The sequence below is a fragment of the Tiliqua scincoides genome, chromosome 1 (genome assembly GCF_035046505.1).
Source record: "Tiliqua scincoides isolate rTilSci1 chromosome 1, rTilSci1.hap2, whole genome shotgun sequence".
Lineage (NCBI taxonomy): Eukaryota > Metazoa > Chordata > Lepidosauria > Squamata > Scincidae > Tiliqua > Tiliqua scincoides.
Genome location: NC_089821.1, coordinates 144,725,630 through 144,744,496, shown reverse-complemented (window position 1 = coordinate 144,744,496; position 18,867 = coordinate 144,725,630). Strand labels below are relative to the sequence as shown.

Genomic DNA, 18,867 nt, shown 5'->3' with positions numbered 1-18,867 from the left:
TTATGTCAATATTTGTACTATTAGAGGTTTTGAATGTTGGGCATATTCTTTTTTAAAATTATTTTCAAATGTGATGGGAACATATGGTGACCACAGGTTCCTTGTAATTAATCATTAGCATTGTCACTGATATAGTAACTTGCAATAATTACTGTGTTATTATAATTAGTTTCAATTTTAACTTAGGCTGCAATTCTATCTACACTTACCATTTGTTACAATGAGATTTACTTCTGAGTAGATTGCAGTAGGACTGGGCTGTTTGTCTCTAACTGAGAAAAAAAAAAAGATCTCCATTGTATGTTAATAGGCCAAAATTGCCATGCCTGTTGCTTTTCTTTTCAACTGTTCTTCTACTTCTAATATTTTTTTTTCCTCTCAGACTCTTGAGGGCAATAAGCATTAAGAACTGCATCAGTAACTTTTAGCTGATATTACAATTGCAGTGGCTATGATTTAAATGATTAAGCATTTGGTATGTTACAACAGGAATGTGAAAGAAATTAAAGGCGAGATGCTGTTGAGATGTGCAAATTGTTCTGCATTAATGCGTTTTATGATATGGGAAGTATTAACCAATTTAGTGGCATAAATATATTTATTTCATTTATTTCTACCATTTATTATCCCACTGACTAACCCAAAAGGATTACATAGTATCCACAAGGTAATGCATTATGATTTTAGCTCTCATACTGTCTTTTTACAACAATGAAGCAAGTGGTCTTTGCACTTAACATCAGGCTAACTTAAATAATCAGCAACATTATCAAGAGAGGATGATATTCTGAAAATTCCTGGATATATCTTTCTATTTGTATGATGTCTGCATCCATGACCAATGATCACAGCAAATGTAGTATACGATATGTTCATTATGGTTTTGATAACTGACTTCTTAAAAAAAATGGTCTCTCTCCCCCTTTTAAAAAATTATAGTTGATGGCTGTATACACAGAGCGGCTGGGCCCTGTCTAGTTGCCGAATGTCGCAACCTGAGTGGCTGTGAAACTGGACAAGCAAAAATAACCTGTGGCTATGACCTGCCTGCAAAATGTAAGTCTGCAATTTTCTGCACTTGGTGGGGGGGGCAAATCAAGCTGAAATGTTATGCATACCTTATTTCGACAGTCTAATTTAATGAGGCGTTCATCTATCAGATTATCAGTAAGATTAAATTAAGCATGCTTTGTGGTGACCTTTGGTCCTTTGAGGAACTGAGACATTTTAAAAAGCTAGATTTTATGAGGATAGTGTGCGTACTTTCTTTGTCGCAACTGACTATAGATTATTTTGCATAGATGTTATGGCACTTATATTGGTGAAAAATGCCCTGTATTTTAAACAAAATGTTCATTATCAAATTTAACTGCCTGGTGGAGAGCTTCTGAAAATGGTGCAGGTTTCTCAGTTGTGAAATGCATTCTGAGTCATGGAGATCAAAGTGATATATTATGTGTTTTCAGCTGCTGTGTACAGGCTGATTGGCAATTACTGTGACGGCATCTGTCACACTTAAGCATTCAGTGGAATGCTGTTCTCAGTGCTGGAATGTTTTTTTTTCTCTCTTTGAAAGTGGAATTGTCAAAATTCCCATTATATGCAAATAGGGAAAAGGTTACTATGTTGACCTTCCTGCATAGCTATTTAGCCACAGTTTGAAAAGTAAACATTAAGATAGAAGCAGTGTGCAGGCTAGATGGTATAACATGTGGGTATATTTTGGACTCTGAATTGCACTAAATCAATAGTGGTTTATGGGGATGCAAGGTCCGTTTTTATACAGCTCACTACCAGAATCGCATGGCGCGCCAATAGTTGCAAATACCTGTCATACATTTTGTCATTTGCTCATTGCACAATTTAACTTTAAAAGGTGGCTTTGGAAACTTGTATTCTGTTTTAGAGATTGTCTGATATGACAATGCAAAACAAACTTATTATTCACATTTTTATGCTGCCCTTCCAAGTTGCTCAAGGTGGTGTACTTTGTTCCTCCCCTCATTTTATCCCCACAACAACCCTGTGAGGTAGGTGAGACTGAGAAATGACTGGTCCAAGATCACCCAAAAAGCTTCATGGTTGAGCGGGGATTTGAAACTGGATTTACCAGGTCTAATCAAAAACTTCTTATAGGAATATAGTGCATCTTTCTGATGCTTCCCAGGTGTCTTTTACCTTTTGCCCTTTCTCTCAGCAGACCTGCAGGCTTAGCAACACATTTGTTGCTAGAGACAGAGGATTCGTCCTGCTTAGGAAGGGTTGAGCCCCAGCTCTTCCAAACTAGTTCTTACCTACTCTTACAGCAAGGAGGAGGGACTGCACAACCTCCTGACACCTTTTATTCTTTAAAGTTGTTCCGATCATTGTGTCTTGGCCCCAGTCATGCAAAATTGGCCCAGCACACCAACATTTGCTTGTTTTTAAGTACCCACTTAATAGACATCAGGAATAAGAATAGACATAGGTCATCACAGATTGCCAGAAAATTTGTCCAGATGAGAAGCATGTTCTTAACTTGAGCAGATAGAGGCATGATGATGTGATCATCTCCCCCACTTATTGACTTGCTCCCCCTTTTCTGTTCATACCTGTGATTTTCCTCTTGAGCCACCAGCAAGTGCTTGTATTGATTTTGCCATTCAGTATGACCCTCTCCTGGTCCCATACTTAGTTTCCCTTTTCAGCACATGAAGCATCAATTTCTTTTTCAGCCCACATTACTGTTCTGTGCTGCTTTCAGCAGGCTTTGGGGAGCTCTCTAGGATGCATTTTGAAGAGACCTGAAGAATGAGCCAGCATGGTATAATGGTTAGATGGATACTAGTTTAATGAAAGGCTGCAATCTTAGTTAATAATGCACACTTGCTTGGAAGTAAGCCTCACTTAACTAATTGTTAGTGGTTAGTGTGTTTTCAGTGTTGGGCTAGATATAGTCAACTTGGTATTAAGTGTTGAATTGATTGTATTTAATGTTTAAATGGTTTGGATTGATGTATTTAACGACCATGGATATTTCCAAGGAAGACAATTTAATTGAAAATAGTTAGAATCAAACTAAGCCTTTATATCCTGTTGCAGATCTTGCTGTCTAGACCAAACCATGAAGAGTGAATTCCTTAAAGGGATCATACCTTTCTAGCACTTTGTTACTGCTTCTTGGTGTTCTGGCATCCCTCCTGCTACCCTAGGCAAGGCAGATGGGGGACATGGACTTCAGGGCAGTTATCAGGGTTGGTTTGTCAGTTCTCCAGCTGCCTACATGTCCAAGATCTGTATATGTGCTAGTTCCTCCCTCATCTCCTCTTCCCTGGGCTGGGCTGTGAGTGCACAAAGGCTATCTGGAATTTCTGCTTCCATCTCTCTCCCCTTTTCAGATTACTTTCTTATGTACTTTCTACTAACTTCCGTTAGTCCTTACCACACTTACTCATCTGCATTTAAAGGGGAATCTTGACCATTCTACTATCCTCTTACCCTCATCTTCTTATTGTGCAAAATTCTTGTGCCTCTTAGTAATAGTAAAAAACTAGTAATAAAAGCTTCAGAAATCAGCACATCAAGGAGAAAGTCTACCCAGACTATCTCCCAGCTGTGCTAGTTTTCCAAGATTTTTTTAAGGGCATACCATAATTTTTAAGAAAACAACAACCCTAAACCTGTTTCCCCTCCTGCAGTCTGAAATGACACCATCCTCCCTATCAACTCATGACCCTACCACCTTCTTTCCTCCTTAGTTTGCTATGAAGATGAGGACAAAAGAAAAGAGGGCAGAAATTCAGAAAGAATTCAGTGCTTTGAGATTATATAGAAGGCTGTTTTATTAATACTCCTGAAGAAGAATATTAATTTGAGTTTGTTATACAGTATATTGGCTAAATAATAAAACACGTGTTTATACTATAAAACACAGGTTTCCTTTGTTGTTGTTCCTGATTGTGCAGACCAGTTCTCAGTTTTGTTCTTTTCCAGGTTTCTGATGTTTTCCTAGGCTTTTGTTCCAATTAATGCTCCCTGTTCAAAGTGGTTCTAATTTGCTTTGGCAGCTCCAAGAATTTTGCTGAATGCTGAATGCAATTTAAAGTTTGGAGTGTCTGTCTGTCTGTTTTGTGGTATCTGCAGTTTGATTAGCTCATATTTTGAATGATTTATAGTGAGCAAGCCTTTGTTGTTTCTGTTTTCTTTTGATGGAATAGGAATGCTAAATTGTGAAAGCAGGCGTATTAGGGGAATTCCTTATTAAAATTTGTACCGGAAATTTGATACTCATGTTAATTGGCAGATTCCAGAAATTCGTTAGCTTAGTCACTATCCTTCAGGAAATACTGTATGGTTATAGCTGTATCTTTCTGATCAGCTTAATGTAACAATGTAGATTGGTTCAAAGTGATAATGTAAATGTTCTCTCCAAGGCAAATCCTGCTGTGATGCAAGTACTTAGTAGCAAGGTTGGTATTACCCACAGTGGGAATAATCAGACTCTCTTTAATCAGAATTATCTTTAGAGATTAGAAAGCACTCCATCATTGTGTATGCATAATAATCTATTTTTAAAATGTGTATTTGAGGGCATTAGCCTAAGGTAAGATGATTTAAGTCTATACCTATTTGCATTGCTGTCATTTAGGACATTATAATTAAATTAGATTTTTTTCCATACATTCTCTGTTACCAGCTGCAGTGTATCTATTACACACTGGAAAATAAAGGAAAAACATTTATAATAAATATTAAAGTACATCTATTTCATATTTCATATAGATGCGCTAGCCTCCACAGGGCTCCCCAACATGCGAAGAATGCAAAACTAATGATTGTTACCCTCTTCCGGTTTGCGATTGCGAAACCGGAAGTGGGTTGCGATGGTTATTTTCACAGTCTCTGCATGTTGGGGAGCCCTGTGGAGACTGGTGCAGGGCTCCCCACACCTCTGGGAGGATGCAGCAGGCTGTGGCAAGTCCAGCCAAGCCCCAGCGCTCCTTCAAAGCGACGCAATCCTGGTGGTCGCATCGCTGCTTCTCCCTCTCCTGCAAGGACTTACTGTGGAGCTCAAACTCCCTGATCTAGGTGTTTGGCATAACCTGAGTGGAAGGAATTACCACTTGCTGAAGGACCCCTTCTGTAGTTTTTGTTCCTGATGCATCATGGTGCCAAAATCTGGATTCTGCCCTATGATTTTATTTTGCAAAATCAAAAAAATTTGGACACACAATACAAACATATGAGCCTCATATGTAGTTTGGCCTATGAGACTGTGCACTAGGAAGTCCCCAAAGCTCCCATCTTGCATTAACTTGATAGGAGAATTTAGTCAGAAGAATTATCCCTCAGCTTTCCACCTGCAAAATGGGCTTAATAATACTTACTGTGCAGGGTTGTTGCAATTCTGTACAATCTTCCCTGGGACTAAACCTCACTGAATACAGTGAGATTTAATTCTGAGTAAACATGCATAGGATTGTACCACTAGATGCATATCATCTCATCTTTTAAATGATTCTGCCTTTTCTCTTTTCCTGTTCCTTATTCTGGGGACTATCTTCCAGAACCGCTGTATGATGCATCTGTGACTGCCTCAAAATTCCTGCTCAAAACCCACCTTTCCCATGAAGCCTTTGGCACAACCCAATAGTTCTTATTCCCTGCTGTGATTAAGTCTCAGTACGTGTAATTTAACCATGTGTTCTTCCACTGCCTACTCTTTCTCCCTTCAGCTCGCCTTTCTCTGTTGTTTCTGTCCAATTTTAGACTGTAATTTTGTTGTAGGATGGACTTCATTGATGAACAGTCATCAATAAAAATGATGGCTTTTAAACACTCTAATGTGTTTTATAAATGCTTAGAATTGTAGTAGTAGTGTCCAATCATCAGCATTTTGATATGCCCCATATTGTGTAAATACTTTTTCAGAAAGGAGACTGGTTTTCCCACCACTGGAACTATTTTTGGTTTTTAGAGGAGTTTTATCTGTAACAATAAAGAAGTTATGGTTCCTTCATTGAAAGAGTTGCTGGAAAAGGAGGATCATAGTGACTGTCTGATTCATGGGAAATATGTACATTGGACAGTCTCAAAACCACCTGAAGGAACCTCCCTAATCTATGTTATCTTTTCTGCACAGAAAAACCACTACTTTATTATTAAAGTACACTGCGCAGTGGCAGTGAAGAAGACCAGTTCCATGCTAAGGATTAAAAAGGGGTTTGAGAATCAGACAGCTAATAATACAATACCACTGTACAAATCGATGGTACAGCCGCACCTACTGTGTTCAGTTCTGGTCCCCGCATCTTAAAAAAGATGCAGTGGAAGTAGAAAAGGTGCAGAAGAGAGCTACCAAAATGATTACTGGGCTGGGGCACCTTCCTTACAAGGAAAGGCTGCAGGGCTTGAGGTTCTTCAGTCTAGAAAAGAGGCACTTGAGGGGGGCATGATAGAGACGTACAAATTTATGCAGGGGATCAATAGAGTGGATAGAATGATGCTATTTTCCCTCTCATACAACACCAGAACCAGGGGACATGCACTAAAATTGAGTGTTGGGAGAGTTAGGACAGACAAAAGAAAATATTTCTTTACCCAGCATGTAATTAGTCTGTGGAACTCTTTGCCACAGGATGTGGTGATGGAATCCAGCCTAGATGCCTTTAAAATGGGATTGAACAGATTTCTGGAGGAAAACTCCATTACATGTTTCAAACCGTGATGGGTATGTACAGTCTGAGTTTAGCTGGTCGCTCATTATGAGGTCCGGGTGGGACTTTTTTCTGTCATCCCAATTGGCAGTGAATTGCAGTTTTTTTGCTTACCCCAGACTGGCGAGGGAGGGAAGGTATATTCAGTAGGTTTCATGCATTAAAATTTGGTCACTTCTGGGGCGTGAGCATAAATAGAATGCTAGATGCAGGGCATCTGGTGGGCTGCTCTGAGATACAGGAAGCAGAACTAGATGGGCCTGATCCAGCAGGGCTGTTCTTATGTTCTTTTATTCATATTATAGTACAGTCAGTCCTTGATATCGACTAGGGTTAGGTTCTTGAAAAACCTAGTGGATACTGAATCGTTGAGCCTATGGGAAAAATGAGGTTAGGTTCCAGAGAACCCTATTCATCATGCACTCTATGAACTTTGTGAATCTGAATCATATCTTGCGGTCTATGGGGCTGGGTGATAATGAGGGCTCATCAACATCTGATGCTTCCTCCTCCGTACTGGCTATCCCTCGATTAGTTGAAGGTTGCTGGCCCAACAATGAGGCCTCATAGTTCAGCACTGGGGACAGGGTTGCTTCACTCTTCTTCTCCATCTGTCTCTTGGCTCTTTCCTGGGCTGACTCCAGCCCCAGAGCAGCCCTCAGGTAGCCTTCCAGAGAATTCTCATCATCAGCCTCTGATTATTGCCAGGGTTGTGAAAGTTCAGCTGGATTCCTCAAGATGGTGGGGTAGGTGGAAGCAGACACAAATGTGTCTGATGATTGTCCATGGGCCAGTCCCAATTCCATTCAATCCAGAAAACTGACCCAGTTTAGAAAACTTTCTAAAAAATTAACTGGACGCAGTTACCCCAACCCCTACCCTGTCAGCCATATACTGTATACAGTCTCTTCCTCTCTCCCCTGCATGGCACTGGCACTGTCTTCTGCTCACAAGGAGGCCACTGCCCCTTCTCCGACCTTGCCTGCCTGCCTGCTCATAGCTGCACTGAGCCACCGTGCCCCAGTGCACCAGCACAATATTCATAAATAACAAGAATAGAGTTGCAGATAATGAGGAGTAAGTGGCCGTTCTGCTTCTAGCAGATAAGAGAATTCACAGATAGCAAATTCGCGTATAAAGAGAACTGACTGTGTTACTATAGCAGAAGTGTGGCATTTCTGCTCCTATAATATAGGGGGGCCATATCTCAATGTTGGCAACCTTCAGTCTCGAAAGACTATGGTATCGCGCTCTGAATGGTGGTTCTGGAACAGCGTCTAGTGTGGCTGAAAAGGCCAATCCGGGAGTGACAATCCCTTCCACACCGGGAGCAAGTGCAGTCTGTCCCTGGTCTGTCTCCCTGGCTATGGGCCTTCCTTCTTTGCCTCTTTGCCTCAGACTGTTGGCCAAGTGTCTCTTCAAACTGGGAAAGGCCATGCTGCACAGCCTGCCTCCAAGCGGGCCGCTCAGAGGCCAGGGTTTCCCACTTGCTGAGGTCTACTCCTAAGGCCTTCAGATCCCTCTTGCAGATGTCCTTGTATTGCAGCTGTGGTCTACCTGTAGGGCACTTTCCTTGCATGAGTTCTCCATAGAGGAGATAATATAATAATAATAATAATAATAATATACAGTATTTATATACCGCCTTTCTTGGTCTTTATTCAAGACTTTATTCAAGGCGGTTTACATAGGCAGGCTTATTAAATCCACGCAGGGATTTTCACAAATTGAAAGAAGGTTCTTTCTTTCAAGAACCACTACATTCAAGGTGTTACACTCCGATCTGGTTTAACATTCTGGCCTCCATCCTCCCACGCTCCGAGCAGATGGAACAGCTCAGCTGCAGCTTGCCAGCTGCTTCAAGGTCGCACGGTGCCGGTGGCCTCGAACTGGCGACCTTGTGGATGTTAATCTTCAGGCAAATGGAGGCTCTACCCTCTAGACCAGACCTCCTGCCCTTTGGGATCCGGCCATCATCCATTCTCACGACATGACCGAGCCAACACAGGCATCTCTGTTTCAGCAGTGCATACATGCTAGGGATTCCAGCACGTTCCAGGACTGTGTTGTTTGGAACTTTGTCCTGCCAGGTGATGCTGAGAATGCGTCGGAGGCAGCGCATGTGGAAAGCGTTCCTTTAAAATCACAGTTTAAAAAAACTACTTTTTTACTGTTGTAGAGAGACAACATTCCATTCTTCAGCTGATCCAGACAAAGGCAGGAGTTCCTTTGCATTTCTGATTGCTGACTGCCTCTCTGCAACAGTAAGAAAAGCTGTTTTTAAACCACAATTTTAAAGGGATGCACTTTTAATTTTTTTAAACTGCTTTTATTTAACACATTTTATGGTAGCAGGGAGGCCTAGAATCAAACCCCCCATCAGATGTTGAGGCATTACCTTATTCCATTAGGAACAGTGGAGGGGCAAGAAATCTGGAATTGGGTCATTAATATATTTTTCCACTGTTTTTTTTAATCCACAGATTTTTTTTATTCACTAGGGTTCTGGAACGGAACCCCAGTGCATAATGAGGAATGACCTGTACTTACCCCTGCAGATTTTCCCTAAACGGTTACATTACCATTAAGATAATCAGTTAGCTAGCAAGGAAAAATAAGATTAGATCAGTTGCTCAGAATTAAATTTAAAGTACATAAAATCTATGGGAAATGTATCCCAATCTGCAGAGGTGATGCCAATGAATTATTATTGCAGGACACCATTGTAAGGCGACATGAACACATGTGCAAATCTGATGGAAAAAATTGTATGGCTGAACTCTGTTGAAACACAGTTACCTGAAAGGCTACCTGGAGTCTATCCTAAGCAATTAAGATCAAATGTGTGTAAGGAAAATTGTAAAGCTTCCTATGACACATAGGAAGTACCTATATTTGAGGTCTTATTGTTCCAACTTCTGCTTATACAATCTCAAGGTTCATTCTTACAGCCTACAGAATCTGCACTCACTCTTCCCCATGCTGTCATAAACTCAAAAGGTCAGGTAAAACCTGAATGCTGCTTCTGGGCACATACTGAGTTCAGACCAAATTGGCTCTTTGCACTCAATCACAAACACAGCTTTTAAGAGAAGTTGCAATCAGATTGCAGGTACAGCCTGAAATCAGTGCATGTCCAGCGACGTTGGTGAAGTACAACCTGTGTTTACTCTTGTAGATTTTTTTTATGTCTATGAATGGGAAGGAAAATGTCTGCCCAGTCTGTGACCAAAGTGGGGACCAATCTTTCAGACGGCGTGTGAAATTGGCAGAGGCTATCAGAATCTTGTGAGTTAGTCTTCAGGGACATAACAAGTCATGGCTCTGATAATGGAGCTGTATCTCATAAAGCTCTAGCTAAAGCCAAAGCTAAAGTTTGAGTAAGTTGTATCCAAATTTACCAGATTAGATTTGTAGTACAAGTCTATTAATCCTGGAACCCATCAAGCAGGCAAAATATCTACACTTACAGAATATAAATAAAATGTTTATCTTAAGTTCAAGGAGTGAAAAACTTCTGTTCAGCTTCCATTTTCCAGCTGGTAAAATATGAATTGAATGTCAACGAACAGTGGATATACCTGGTGGTGTTTGCTTTGAGTCTTGGGCTTGAGCCACAGTAAAGCTGTAGGGAGCTCTGGGAGCCAGCAGCAGCCCCATGTGTAGCCAAGCAATGATGTCATAACTCAGTGCCAGCCTGGAGGGGGAACACTGAAGCACCAATACCTGCCGGGAATCCTTAGAAGAGAAGGCAGAGCAATGGCAGCAGGGGCAAGAGAAGGGAGACATGGGGAAAAAAGGAGGCACATGATAGAGAAGGAGAAAACACAGAAAATGAGAGATGGAAGCCAAGGTGATAGAAGGAAGGAGGAAGAGAGGAAATGAGTTAAGAGAGAAGGATCATGGAGGTGACAGAGAAGAGGAGGAAGAGCCCCAGAGAGGAAAGGAAAATGTGTAAGGAAAAGCCAAGAGGACGAGGATCAGAAAGCACTCCTTGGAGATGAAGGAACACTACAGGGAACAATAGGGCTGCAGTGGGAGACACCTCTTACCTTCTGCTAATCCTCACAGGCGGGAGCCTTTTAGGAGCTCCCAAGGTCCCAGTAGGGTAGAAGTAGATCTTTAGGGCATTTGAAGACTACCAAGGGGCAAAGGAATTATGGGAGTGGCCCCTTTTCCTTTCCTGCAGAACCTCCTAATAGAGGAAACTTAAGATATATCTCCCCTCTTCCCCCCAAAAGTATCAGTCCTTAGAGGCTGATGAAGGACACTGAACTATTTGCCTCTCCTCTATGATAAATGTATGTACTCTGAAGATGCCCCTGAATAAACCTCTTGTGTAGCAAATTGTCCCTTTTCACCTGGTGTGACTTTCAAAACACTGTCAGCAATGTAAAAGAATTTTTAGAGTTTGAATAGTTAGAATTTTTACTTTGAAATAGTTAGTTTTTATTAATGCTTGAAATCTGTCATCCACCATATGCTGTAGAAGGTGAACTCCAAAATCTGTTTACATATTATTCTTAGCTATTGTCCTTGGTTAGGTTATCAAATATCACTTTATCTATATGTGACAAATTTGGACCCCGTTGCACACAGAACAGTCAGGTCTATGTTGAACCGTTGTGATGTCCTCTGTGTGGGGTTGCCCTTTTCTTAGAACAAGTTTAATAGTTTTGTGGTGTTGCTTTGATTTTAATTTGTGTTTAGGTTTATTCCTTGTTTGTTTGTTTGGATATTGTTGTTTCGTTTTTGTATTTTTTGGTTTTATATTTTGATTGCGTTAGTTTTTGTGCTTTATTTTTATTTCTATGCATAGAAAACAATTTTTCATTTATGTCCCTCCTCTCCCATAGCAGTTTAGCTTTATGTTTTTTTCAGGTTATAGTAAATTTGCATTCAAAGTCATTCAAGTACGTGCTGTGTGACAGATGTTTAAATATTTGGGCCACATAGCTATTTAGTACAATATGGGTGGAAACAATAAATTGGACTGTCAGAGTAAATGTAGTACGGGGTGAGTTAGTACGGGGTAGTTATTAATTGTTTGTTACCTTTGAAAGCAATTAATTTTTTTCTTTTGCTACTCCTTTTGGAGAAACATGATGCGTCCTAGCTCTTCTGAATATATAGCATCTCTAATGGTCAGACTTGTTGCAATATGTTTGAGCAGTAGAAGTTGCCTTATTTTTTTTAATGTTCTTTTACTTTCTGGGCTCCAAAACTATATCAAATTGTTTTCAATTAGACTTAACCATGCTGTTGGCTTTGGTGTAGGACGAAATTACCACTGAGATCTGGAGTGAACCAATCAATTAATTTCACATAGGCCAATGAATGACTGACAAATGGCAAGGACTTTGTTATTACTGACCTGAGCTGGAGTTGAACCAGAAACCTGTAATTGAAAGATTCTGTAGCTGACCCATTACTAATCCAGTCCCACCTGCAGGTCTTTATTACTTCAGGTACATAGAAATCACATTAGACACAGGTGTGCCATGCCAGATTTAGTATCTTCTAAGCTCATGGCAGTCTTTATACAACTGTTAGTACAACTCATTGAAAATGTTGGTTTCTAATTTTTTCCATGTTTTCATAATATAAATTAGTAGTCTTTTTTAAAAAACACAAAAACAAACTTCTGAATATTCATGTGGACTGACTCAGAGTTTGCCATTGAGAAAACAGTGTAATATCTCAACTGACCTCTGGGCAAAACATCACTTATATGTCAGTTTCAACCATACAATTTTCAAGATTTTTCAGTGAGTTTGCTCACTGGTTGCAGATGCCAGATGCACAAATACTATTCCTTCTCCAGCTTTGACAAATATTCCTGCTGGATATACACAAGAGGTTGTGAGTTTAGAGTATAGACTAGATATGAAAAGTTAGGAACTGACTGTTTTAACATATTGTAACCTGGTCTACTTAAGGAACAGAAGCCAAGAGCTTCAAAAGATAGACAGAAACAGTAAAGACCTAGCCACATGTTTCAGTGTGCAGAGGCATGGAGGCTTTCCTCTGCCCTAGTTTGAATATGCTCAGTCATTGCATCCAGCTTTTTTGAGCCATGCAAAGTTGAGCTCATGTGATCATCTAGCCTAGTCCATCACATCTTAAGTATATATTTAGAGAAAGAATTGAACATGGCTAACATTCCTGTGTGGATGGTGGGAGTGAGAACGAGGACCTTTGAAGTGTGGGACACTCCTTTCTATATCGTGTCTACTCCCCTCACCCACCCAGCGATGCAGCTTGGAAAAGTGAACTGCCCCAAAGAAGAGAGAAATCCCAAATAAGACTGCTTGAAATGGACCAAGAGCTGTACTAAAAGCCAAATATACGAATATTACTTTCATTTGAAATCTGGCTATGGCAAGAAATGAATCTAGTTAGATTTACCTGGATATATTCATCCCGGATTATTTTCTTACCCGATATGTTTATGTGGGATGATGGTGGTAGTGATTATTTTCTACCACTTGAAAACTTGTATGTATATTTATCCATGAGATTCCATTCCGGATAGCTGAATCTGCAGATATGGGAAGATGCCCCCCCGCACCCTCTGGGGCTTCCCATATATATATGGAAACTTGTGAATCATAATGCACAGCCATCCCAACTTGTCTCATGAAAAATTGTAGAAGTATTCTGTTACCAGACTTTTGCAAAGTAGGTAGATTCTCTTGGACTCTCTCTCTCTCTCTCTCTCTCTCTCTCTCTCTCTCTCTCTCTCTCTCTCAGCGCTAGAACTCAGGATCATCCCAGGAAAGTAAGTGGTAACTGAATCAGAAAAAGCAAGAGGTTGTACTTCTATATGCATTTTTAAGCCAGTGTGGTGTACTGGTTAAACTAGTCCACAGAGACCCAGGTTCAAATCTCCATTCAGCACTGAAGCTCACTTAGATGATCATGGTGTGTGTGTATATATATATTTATATGGTGTGTATATATATGATGATGTTCGTCCATCGTTTTTGAAGAAGACCTTGACATCTACGGGGTTGTGGACTGTCCATGGTGTGTCCGCAGGTGACTAATAAGGCTGATACGAGCACGGAATGTTCTGCCACATGTCGGGCAGACATGTGTAGGCACCACTGTTGCAGCATTTGCAGTTCTGGCTTCATGGAGTGCTCGCTTTTCTTCTTCAGTCATACTCTCCCTCTCTCTCTCTCCCTCTCTCTCTCTCTCTCTCTCTCTCTGTCCTCAGCTCCTTGGAGGAAAGGCAGGAAAACAAAATAAATAATAAAATATGCAGTATAAAACTGATGCTTCCTCTTCCTAGAGATGGCTTCTGTGCTTCCATGTTTATTTGTACAAAATTTGCAAACCAAAATTATGATTGGCAAATTTCCAAATGTGAACATAATTTCAGGATGTTGTGATGCACAGATGGATTATTAAAAGATTAGAGCCATTCATGAAGAATGAACAGGCTGTCAATGGCTATTTACAGTGGTAGTTTAACGTAAAATCTTCCTGACCTTGGACAGTTGATACTGGGGGAAAATACACAAACAAATGGATGTTGCTGCCTTTGCCAATTTGTGACCTTCTCTGGGTATTGGGAAGGCCACTATTCCAAAATAGTTGTAGACAAGATGAACCTTTTGTGCTGCTAGTTCTTAATGTCAACAAAGAGGGAAATTCTTCACTCATTTTTGTTCTATTGATGTTTAAACATTGAATCAGTTTAGCTGTCATGGCTCACTTAAAAGCTGTTGTTGTCATTCTGTGAACATGTGACGGGGGGCTCAGGATTGTGCCCTCTGTTCACACTTCTAACTTGCCTGCATTTATCTTGAGATCTAAACATAACCTAAATCTGCACAACTGCATGAGTGTAGACTCTGTATACATGATCAAGGACTCTGCATTTTGCAAGACTGATAATTTGTGCATAGAGAGGCTATGAATTTACAGGTCCATACCTATGGAATTCATACCAGGATGGGTCCATACCTACATATGAATGGAAGAAGATGAAGCTGGAACAGTAGGTCCAATTCTGATTTTCCATTAACACTACCACCACATATTCACAGGGCATCTAAAAAGAATTCTGGAAAGTAGCGTTCAGAATTCTGATAGAGATTCCTAGCCATCTTCACAGAACTGCAGCTCCTAGGATTCCCTGGGAATTCCCTGTAATGTAAATTTGCTCTAAGTCATGTAGTTGTCCAGACATCCACTTGAATGATTGGGCATTAGTCCTGGCCTGATCAAGGCAGAATGTAGTTGGGAGGACTGCTACAGTGAGTAGCAGTAGGGGTCTACACTTCCCCTTGTAACTGTCCACACCTACTTGAAGGAAGTTGCTGTTGATCTAAAAGAATCTCGGCCCCCATTCTCTTTACTTAGTGTGCTCATGGTGTGTGTGATTCTGAATTAGTATTTCAGCCTGGCCTTTTTTCTTTTCTTTTTAATAATAACTATGAAGCTGTTCTTTTCTGATAAGAGCTGAATAAGAATCAGTACAATGTTGCTTTCGATTTTATTTTTCACTTGTGGTTATGAATCCAAACTTCTACACTTGTGCATAGAAAACATAATTGGCATTCTCTATGTCTCTAAAGTGAATTGTACGCCATTTTGCTCTATAACATGGACAGAGCATTGACACTACCTTTTTAATCAGCATGAAAGTCTAGAAGAGTGTTCTCCATAACTATCAAGTCACACACATTTTAAAAATGTGTTTTGCACACTCCTTCCCCTTCAGGTGTTGAGAAACATTTGATTGCAATTTCCGAGCTTCAAAAGCCAGTCTTAGCTTGCCTACTGATCAAATACAGATATAAGATGTTCAGTTTTATAGCAGGCCATGCTGCATAATTAAACATACCAGGTTTTAACTTGTAAATACTTGATAAAATTAAATGGTGCAGTCAACAGGAAAGGGTGTGTGCAGGATGGTTTGCTGGGTGTGAAAATCTACTCTTGAAAAATCATTTTGTGTGAATTTCATATGCTGTCACAGTGTTATGCAGGATAGAAAGAGACCACTAACACCAAACTGAGTTTAAGGCTTTTATTATGAGGAATGGAACCTGAACCGAATAAAAATAACCTAGTTTCAAATTCCTCCAATCGAGAGGATCTGAGGCAGGCAGGCACTAGGCAGCAGGACTTGAGGCAAAGGCTGGATGGTTGTTCCCTGGTTCTCAGAGGCTCTCCCAGGGGCTCCTTCCTGCAGCTCTCTCCTCAGCTCCTTCTGTAGCTTGGTCTCCCCCAGCTCACTCCTTGCAGCTCCTTCTCTCCTAAACTTCCCTGGTGGTCCATCCGCTCTTTGCTTGTGCAGCCCCTTTTATAGGCCTCTGCACACAGCAGCCTCTACCTTCCCTCTACTGGTACTGCAGCCTCCTCTCCTGCAGCAGTTTTCCCTCTGGTCCTCCTCAGACAAACTCAGACAGCCCAAGTTCTGCACATATCAACAGTATGCAAGCCAGATGCAGAATCCTTGTGGCTTTTTAATGAAATGTGTTTTGTATTAAAATAAATACTGTTTTAGCGTGTATTCCGCATACAAAATATATATGGATATTTTCAGGAACCTATTGGAATTATCTGTGCTTGCTTCTAAAAGCTCATTGAGAAGTATTCTGCAGACCAAACTACACCTACAGGTGCCTGCTACCCCAACCCCTCCCCACACATACACACAAGCAACAATTGTGTTTAACTCTCCCTTCCTCCTCCATAATGTATTGAACATGTGACATCTGATCATGATAAGTTCTTAGAGATATTACAGAGAGGATAACTGAATATGTGGTTATTTTTGAGCAACAGCCACATGCAGGTTAGACTCCAGTATCTGCAGGGATTCTATTCCTGAACCCCAGTTCCTATGGATACTGGAATCTACAGATACCATGTCCAACTTGAAATGCCTTGAAAACAAAAAAAGGTGTGAAAACTGTGGCTCCTACCATTTTGCTGCAAAACGGTGCCATTTCCAAGCCTCCACAGCTATTTTTAGGGATGAAATAGCTTGGTTTCCAGGTTGCTCAGAGGTTCCTTGCTCTTCCCAGTCTCTCCCCAGAATGCATTGTGATGCATTACCACATCTGAGGTAAGTCAAATTCGTGGATGCTGGATCCATGAATACTGAGATGTGACTGTATTTACTCAATACAGTCATACTGCAGTTTGACTGTATTTGCCTAGTTTGTCCTGACGCTGTGGTATTATTAATTACTGTATAGTGATTAATGGTAAATTTCCATTACAATATATTTCTTTAAAGTCATCTCTGAAGCTCTTCAAAACAGTCACGTTTTGCAGTTCTAAAAACCATGCTGACCGTTCTGGAATCCTTTGTTTTGATCTTTTTTCAGTTGCAGCTTCATACCGGAAGAAGGCAGGGCATTCTCATAGATTTTCAAAGTTAGAGTAAGCATGATATTCGTCATGTGCCTTGTTGCAATGTTCTTCTGTACCCTGAGTTTTCTTGATGTTTGCATTTATGTCATGTTATAACCTTTTATAACCTTCTGGACCGATAGAACTCAGACATGATTTCTTCTTAGGAAAACTAGCAATTAGTGTACAATTTGAATTGACCTTCTTTCTGAAGTCTCTAAATTATTGCATCTTGAATGATGAATACCTAATCTTCCTCTGTTGATCTTGCCGTGCAAAGTGAATACTAGCTTCTATTTCACTGAAGAAGTATTGTGTTCATAGTGTATTCATATATCAATAAGAGAATCACATTAGTAGCCCAGAGTAAGTGCTTGCTTTTACAGAGAACAAGGAAAGCTTTTAGTAATTCTGAAATGGTAAGATACTTGTAGCTTTCAGACAGGATAAATTTTTGGGAAGAAAGAAGTTCTCTTGAAGAGTGGATTAGGAACATTAGGATTCCTGGAAAAATGGTTTTTAGCAGCATTTTTTAAAAAGTTGAGTACCTGCCTTTTGAACATAATGGTGAATGAGTGAAATTGTGATGAGGTTTTGAATTTTTTCCTTGACTAGATGAATGTGTATCAAAAATCAGATTCTCACCTATTACTCTCAAACATCCAATGATATTTCTAGAGAAATTTGATTGGCATAGCACAACAGTCTCCTGTGAACAACTGTGGCCCAAGGTTCAGCAGAGTAATCATTCCGGGCCCTGCACAATAGTGGCGAGACCTCACCGTTCTGTGGTGCCCCACAGCCACCAGTTTTCATGCCCCATTTGCTGAACTTTGCACCAGGGAGCAGTTTCGCAGCATATCACCCCCAAAGACTGTGCCCTGATTTCCAGAGGAAGTGGCTCCTTGGCACATGGTTTGGGAGCAATCGGGCACGAAAATGGATGACTGCAGGCCGAATGGTAAGGCCTTGTCACTGTTTGGTGATGGAATTATTATTCCGACATGCTGGATTTGGTCCATGGGCTGGCGTTTGGTGACCCTGACCTATGCCATAGAGTGATTTTTAAAATAGAGTATATGATAATAATCAATATATTGTTTGCTCTCATTTTCTTTTTCTAATTTTGCATTGGTTTAAAAGGCCAGTGCAGTAATCTGGGATTCTGTCATAGCATCATCTTTAGTTCCTCTTTCTATTTTAAAATACACTCTTGGTTTTCGCTTTTCCAGCAAGCGTTTCACTAAACCTATTCCTGTGCATTGATTCCCTCCCCTCCTACCAGTGCTGAACAATTCCTTGGGGATCTGTTTGCACTTTTTGTTGAGTGTTTGCATTGTGTTTTACAAGGAAAGGGTTTTGTCATATTGTCTGTTCAGAGAACAGGGGACATGTTTAAAGCTGACTACTATGTCAAGAGTGCATTAGTGCTCCATTTGCTTCCATGCCCATCAAAGCTGATGTGCAATACCGTGACCTTTACATGTCAGAAGAGTGGTTGAACTGGGGGGAAAAAAAGCAACCATAGGGAAGCATGACTATTCCAATGATGTGGCAGTCATTTGTTAGAGCACATTTCAGTTTATTTAAATCCTTCATGAATAGTCTTAAAATTTTAGGATTGCCAAGCAATTGCTAAGAAGCATAAGGACGGGCTGGCGAGAGTAGTATTTTCAACAAAAGCTTTACCTTGCACTGTATAATGAAGGATATTTGAGAGGATTTGTGCTGATTGTTCAAGACACACAAGACCAGGAAACTTCACTTTGCATTCATTTGGAAACATCATTCTACC

The 18,867-nt window shown here is 40.5% G+C and overlaps 1 protein-coding gene across 3 annotated transcripts in view; it reads left to right on the top strand.

Annotated features, from left to right (window-relative positions):
• MACROD2 (mono-ADP ribosylhydrolase 2) overlaps nt 1-18,867 on the top strand; it is a 1,146,647-nt gene that overhangs the window by 308,712 nt on the left and 819,068 nt on the right. For all 3 annotated transcript variants that reach the window (XM_066609514.1, XM_066609523.1, XM_066609505.1), the window contains exon 5: nt 940-1,056. In XM_066609514.1, coding sequence (XP_066465611.1) covers nt 940-1,056 — 117 coding nt within the window. The remainder of the gene's footprint in view (nt 1-939; nt 1,057-18,867) is intronic.